Source organism: Haliaeetus leucocephalus, unplaced genomic scaffold (assembly GCF_000737465.1).
Source record: "Haliaeetus leucocephalus isolate CR32 unplaced genomic scaffold, Haliaeetus_leucocephalus-4.0 Scaffold450, whole genome shotgun sequence".
NCBI lineage: Eukaryota > Metazoa > Chordata > Aves > Accipitriformes > Accipitridae > Haliaeetus > Haliaeetus leucocephalus.
Window position 1 is genome coordinate 20348082 of NW_010972886.1, and position 6931 is coordinate 20355012.

Sequence of the window (6931 nt, forward strand, 5' to 3'; positions counted from 1 at the left end):
TTCATTACCCAGATTCAATAAGGGGAAAGAGCTCCAAGCTGCCTGCGCTCCCCGGGAGGTGACTTGCCAGCCGCTAACGGAGCCGAGAAATCAAATTAGCCCCGGCTCTGCTCTCGCTCTCTCCCTGACACCGCTGTTGGCAGCCGAGGGGGAGTTCATCAGGGCCGCGCACTAATTCTTATCTCGTTTAAGTGACTCCACGCTGCCATCTGATGGGATTTGCTCTGCGCCACCGCCGCAGGCTCCCGTCTCTGCCCGCCACTTCCCGAGCACTTCCAGCAGCTGGCAGCTTCGCGGGGGCACAGGCACCTACAACACACAGAAACGCAGACATACGTACACGAATATATGCGAATATACGGAACGGGAGTGGGGGTGAGGCTCCCTTGCGGGGCAGAGGGACATTGCCTAACACCAAGGACACGATGCTCCAACACGGAGGGAAGGATACTGCAGCCTGAGCGGGTACCAGTGTGCAGGCAAGCACTGAACAGATTTTTGCTCTCAATCATACAAGACCAAGCCTTGCTTACAGTCTTGTTTGCCCAAAGGTGTTGAATATGTGGGGAAACCAAATGGGGTAAGAAGTGCTTTCATTTGCTGAAATTTGCATGCGCCCGCAATTGCTGCAATGAAAATAGACCCTCGCCTTGGCCCTGGTTGGAGGTGGTTGGGGCAAGCTTGCTGCCCTCAGGCAGGGGTGTGAAGGGCTGGCAGGCAGTGTGTGCTGCCTGCAACCTGCATCTGTCAGTGTACCCACCTCCAGCGTGAAGGGTGTGAAGGAGAGCCCGGTACCTCCAGAGCCCACTGGTCCTCTGCTGAGGGAAACCCACCCCATGCCAGTGCCAAGTCTCTGTAACCTCTGGGACAGACCACCCCCATCTCAGAGGTTTTCCTCCTGACTTTCTGACCGGTGAGGACCTTCTGGTGCAGCCCCAGTGCCTGCAACATCCTCTCTCCTCCCAGCCATGCTCCCCACTCCTGCTGCACGCCGGCGCAACGCTTGCACCCCCGAAACCCACTTTTCCATGGCCAGGCGCCCAGGCAGGGGACGGGGGAGCCCCAGGGGAGCTGGCGGGGTTGGGGGTGGTGGCTGGGTGGGCTCCTCTCGCATCTTCCCAGCCTGAAACTTGATGCAGCGGGAGAGGCCGATCGCGAGATTAATTGGGCGTTCTCAAAAACCCGACGGCGGGGGGAAAGTGAGCCAGGAGTGCCGCCTGCCTCCCTGCTCGGGTTCACTCCTCCGCGGAGCCAGCAGGCTGGGCAGGAGGAAGCCAGCGGCGTGGCGGCACGAGAGCCATGATGCCGGCTGCTCTCGGGGTGCTTCTGGCCCTGCTGCCTCTTGCCTTGATGCTGCAGAGCCAAGGTAAGTTGAGGGACCCATGGGCAGGGCTGGAGAGCTGGGGCAGAGCGGGGTGCTCCCCGCACCATAGGGCATGGTACAATACCTGCCTAAAACCCGAACAGCACTGCATGGCATGCAAAGGCTGGTTTTTAGAGAGACCTTAAGGCTGTTGAAAAGAGACGTACCTGGGAGATGCCTGAGCGTGGGAAAGCTCTGGTGTGAGAGCCCGGAGGTGCTGCCTGCCTGGGTGATGCAGGCTGAATGCCCGCAGCGGCATTTGAACCCAGCTCCGCGTCGTGGGCTCATCGGTACAAGGCTTCCAAGTACTCTGGAAGCGCGCAGGGTCTGAGCCCTGAGGATAGATATAGAGAGAAACAGGGTTATCTCCTGCCTGCCTGCCTGGCTCTGCCTGGAAGCTGCTGCCTGAGTCCTCCACCCAGTAAAGGGATTTCTCTAATACAATGCTTCATCCCTTATAACACAGAGCCGGGTTTTGGGGATGACAGCATGCAGAAGCGCTGCTGTGCCTATGGTTTGTAATCTCAGCTCTGCGCGGTGCAAAACCGACTGCCAAAATGTTCACCAGCTATCGTTACTGTTTTCTCATTTAACCTCCCTGGGAAACAGCAGAAAAATCATTGTGCTGTTTTGCACCAAGGCAGCTGAAAGCTTTCAGCAGGTTTGTCGCTCGGATCTTTGGACCGGTCAGATACCCTTCTCATTGGGGCATCGTTCCCAACTCCCAAACCTTCTCGCAGAGTTAGCCTGGCAGAGGCAGCAGAAGAGGAGCGGGAGCAATGACTCTCTCACCTTAGCGATGCTGGAGGCAAGGGGGTAGGAAGGTCCATGCAGACGCACCCACATGCCCCAGGGCTGTGCTGAGTTGCACCAGGCAAGTTGCCAGCATGGGTTTGGGGCCGGGCAGACCAGCACAGTGTCTGTGGCAGACACACAGAGTGGCTGGGACAAACCCAGCCCAGTCCTCCCCTTGCAAAACCATTTCTCGGCTGCCAGAGCATCCTGACCCGGAGCTCAGTGGCATGGGCACAAGAAGGAGGAGCACTGGTGCGAGCCAGCTGCCACCAGCTGCAGCAGGAAGGGCCACTTGGCCCCAGCCACGATGTCAGCAGTGCCTGTTTTCCTCCCCTTGCCCTAATTGCTGACTCCCACCCCCCCTCACCACCTCGGTTGGCGCACGCCTGCCTGGGCGAGGGTCGTGCGCCCGGCCGGCTCCCTGGCATTACCGATCGCGTGCAGTGTTGGAGGGGCTGAGACTGCTGGTTGGTTTTTTTTTTTTCAGCTTCAAAGACAGATTAAAGTTCCCTTCCCAGCAGCTTTTCCCAAGTTCCCGCAGATCTATTCCAATTAGTCCCTTTCATTAGGCGTGAATTGGACTCTGGGGCTGGGCGTGCTGCAGAGCAAAGCCACAAGCGTGGCTCTGCCGCCCTGGCTTGGCTGCGGCATCACCGGCTGCCTTGCAGTGAGGACGCGGGTGCCGCAAGCAATTTGCTCTGCGATTAATGCTGCCGGCACCAGCCGAGGGATTGTTTCCTCAGGAAACAAATGCCGAGATACCTAATAAATGCATTTAGCATCCCAGTTCATCTCTAACCTTCACCGCCTCCACCTGCACAGCAAAGAAGAAATACCCCTGGAAGCAGTGAGCGGTGGGAAACTTATCCGGGGGCAGTGAGTCCCTTGTGGTCCCCCGCTGCCTTGGTCCTGGCATCCATCCAGGAGAGGCGGAAGATGGCAGCCCTGCCTTCCAAGGCTGGGGGAAGGTCACAGCCCCGTCCACCTACGCAGCAGAAGATATTAATAAGACATTAGGTGGTGGTTCTGGCGGGCAGTCTTGTTTCCCATCAGGATGCTCCTATTCAACTTTGATGGGAAACCCCAACTGGTAAGTGAGGGATGGCAGCCAGCAGCATCCCGTGGTTCGTGGCACGCCCCCAGGCAATTGCAGTCACTGCCCCCGTGCGAGTGGCCCTCCATCCCTCCTTCCTTCCCTCTGCTGGCAGGTACCCGGAGGGGGGGCTGGACGCCAGAGCCCACCGAGCCTGCCCTGCACCGGCTGTCCCACTACCTGCTGGCCCACTACCAGAAGGGTACCCGGCCTGTGCGGGACTGGCGGACGACCACCAACGTGGCCATCGACCTCATGGTCTACGCCATCCTCAGCGTGGTGAGTCCTCTGCTGCCATCCTGCATGGGGTGGGGACAGCTGCCTTTGGCGCGGGCAGCTTCTGCCTGTCCACAGCAAGGAGAATGGTACCCAGTGTGCGGCACCCTCCTGGCACGCTCTGCCCGTCTTCCAGAGTGCCAATACCCCCCCGTGCTGACACCGTGTCCTCTTCCTGCAGGATGAGAAGAACCAGGTGCTGACCACCTACATCTGGTACAGGCAGGTGAGCATATGAGACCATGCAACCTCACCCCTCCCTTGCTGGGGCACCCCCCAGTGCTGAGCACCCCTGCAAACACAGGTTTTTCTGTTGGGAGAGGCATGCAGCCCTGCAGGAATGCAGCAAGGCTGAACCCATCCCAGGGGATGACAAGATCTCCGTAGGGCACGAACCTGAGGGCACAGCTTTCATGTTCCGTGCTTCAGCCCATTGGGTGGTGCGATAGCCGGAGGATGAGCCTTTCCTCCTTCCCAGGGATGGTGTTGAAGATTGGTTCCTGTGGCAGGGTGCTGGTCTGGGCTTTTTTGTCCCAGTAGGGTGGGAGGGACCTCCCCCTCCAAGCCCCCTCTCTCTTGTCCCCAGCATTGGACAGATGAATTCCTCAGGTGGGACCCGGCACGCTTCGACAACCTGACGCAGATCTCCCTCCCCGCGGAGAGCATCTGGGTGCCTGACATCCTCATCAATGAGTTGTGAGTGTGGCCAAAATCTGTGGAGGGGAGATGGCCTGGGGCTTAACCCCTCTTGCCCACTGTGGGCACGTGCCACCCCACGCTTTGTATTCCCAGCACAGAGCTGGCAGCCTCCCCGCATCGGGCAAGCTGCAGATGGGGAACGGCTCGGCAGTTGGGCTGTTTCCAATGCTGGCTAACTGCAACCATCAGTAATTACCCGCGCCGTGCCGGGGGTGGGATCCAGATAGCTGGAGAAAGGCTTTGTGAAGGCAGCACAATGCCAGGGCAGCTGTGGAGCTGCCGGCCCTTCCTGTGAAGCCAGCCAGTGTCCTTCCTGCTCCGTGGGGATTTAAGGTGTTCCCGCTGGCTTCAGAAAGCCCCGGGGCAAGGACACAGAAGCTCCTTGGGCTGGGAGGGGCAGCAACCCGAGCAGCGCAGAGGAGATGCCGGGCAGGCATGCCTGCATGGGTCTTGCCAAAAAAGCAGATGGTGGGGTGGGCAAAGCCCTGGTGCCTGGGCAGTTCCCCTCCTAAACGCAGCTCGGTAGGAGTCCCTCCTGCCCAGAGTACTCCCCAGCCCTGCTCTCTGTCCCTTGTGCCCCCCAGTGTGGATGTCGGAAAGTCCCCCCATGTCCCCTACGTCTATGTTGGCCACCACGGGGAGGTGCAGAACCTCAAACCGATCCAGGTGATGACCGCCTGCAGCCTGGACATCTACAACTTCCCCTTCGACGTCCAGAACTGCTCGCTCACCTTCACCAGCTGGCTGCACCACAGTGAGTGCCGGGACCCCCCACGGCCGAGGGGGACTCGGGGGGAGCTGGCGGGACCTCCGCCGGGCTGGAGCTCCGTGCAGAAGGCGACTCGTCCCTCTAGATGGCCCCAGCGGATCGGGGATGCGTGCGGGGAGGGCAGGCACCCAGCCCGGCGTGGAGGTGCCGGCAGCTGCCGGCGTTTCGGGCCGGGCACCCCTGGTCCTCACCTCTCCTCTGCCCCCCCAGTCCGGGACATCAACCTCTCGCTGTGGCGGCAGCCGGAGCTGGTCAAGTTCGACCGGAGTGTCTTCATGAACCAGGGCGAGTGGGAGCTGCTCTACGTCCTCAGCCGCTTCCAGGAGTTCAGCGTCAAGAGCAGCGACAGCTACGCCGAGATGAAGTTCTACGTAAGGGCCTTCGGGGATGGGGCACTTTGACACCGTCCCTGTCGCTCGATCACCCGGCCGCTCGGTGCCGCAGTGCTCCTGCCTGTGGGCAGGAGGCTCCCCGTGCTGAGCCCTTCCTTTCCTCTGGCTTACCTTAGCCCATCCCACCATCCTCGCCTGCCTTGGCAGAGAGCCGCACCAGCTCCAGCCCTCATCTCCACCCTTTGCTGAGCCTTCCCTGTCTCTCTGTCCCGCAGGTGGTCATCCGGAGACGCCCCCTCTTCTACACTGTCAGCCTGCTGCTCCCCAGCATCTTCCTGATGGTTATGGACATTGTGGGCTTCTACCTACCTCCCAACAGTGGCGAGAGGGTCTCTTTCAAGATCACCCTCCTGCTCGGCTACTCGGTTTTCCTCATCATTGTATCCGACACTCTGCCGGCTACTGCCGTTGGCACCCCATTGATAGGTACGGTGGCACTACCTGCCAAGCCAACCGCCACAGCAGTCCTGGGCCTGGAGCAGCAGGAGCTGCTGCTCTGGACAGAGACCACAGGTCCCTAGCAAGGTGGGCGGGCAGGACTTGCTCAGGACCATGATCCATGTGGGAGTCTTTGCAGGCCACTCACCTCGCCGATGTCTCCACAGGCATCTACTTTGTGGTGTGCATGGCACTGCTCGTCATCAGCCTGACGGAGACCATCCTGATCGTGCGCCTGGTGCACAAGCAGGACCTGCAGCCCCACGTCCCCGAGTGGGTGAAGCGCCTGCTGCTGGAACGAGCCACTGTCCTGCTCTGCATCCAGGATGGGAGGACATTCAGCCCAAGCAGGACGCAGAGCTCGGACATCTCCAGGGAGGTGGAGAACAACGACAGCGCAGGTAAGGGCTGCACTGAGAGGGCCCCTGGGAACCGAAGGGGACTAGGCCCTACGTAGCCATCTGTGTCTATGTAGCCCCTGTTTGCACGGTGATCTGGATGCCCAGGTCACCCACAGAAGCACCAGCTTCCCCTCTAAAGAGATTTTTTGCACTTGCCTCTCTCGACCCCGCAGCCAAGCTGAGCCACCACGGCTGCGAGGACCCCCGGGAATGCGAGGCAGCGGGGGCCGTGAGGCCCGCACCGGCCTTTGCCGGCCAGGCGGAGGGCTCCCCGCTGATGCACAGCATCCTGCGTGAGATCACCGCCATCCGCCAGTTCCTGGAGAAACGCGAGGAGTTTCGCGACGTTGCCCGCGAGTGGCTGCAAGTAGGCTACGTGTTGGATGTCCTGCTCTTCCGGGCGTACCTGGCGGCCGTCCTGGCCTACAGCATCACCCTGGGCACCCTCTGGTCGGTGTGGCGGGACGCCTGAGCGGTGCCCGCCTCGGGGGGCAGGCGAGGCGGGGACCCCAGACGCTGCCCCTCGCCTCCGAGCCTCGCTTCTCTTTGCTGACCCAGGCTGGCGCGTCCGCCGCCAGCCCCGCCAGCCCCCCAGCAGCCGCATCTGAGCACGATGGCGGAGCTGAGGAGGAACCACCCAGCACCGCCGACCCCTGCCCCAGCCTTCCACCGCGCTTCCCCCCCGACCCGGCCCCGCCAGCGGCC

General features: G+C 61.1%; 1 protein-coding gene across 1 annotated transcript; it reads left to right on the forward strand.

The window, feature by feature from the left end:
• Positions 1-1302: 1302 nt before the first annotated feature.
• Positions 1303-6698, forward strand: LOC104836475 (5-hydroxytryptamine receptor 3A-like). The gene is made up of 9 exons (XM_010575086.1): positions 1303-1366; positions 3367-3530; positions 3709-3753; positions 4114-4223; positions 4811-4980; positions 5206-5366; positions 5603-5813; positions 5993-6226; positions 6400-6698. The coding sequence occupies exons 1-9, from the start codon at positions 1303-1305 to the stop codon at positions 6696-6698; spliced, it is 1458 nt and encodes a 485-aa protein (XP_010573388.1).
• The last annotated feature ends 233 nt before the right edge of the window (positions 6699-6931 follow it).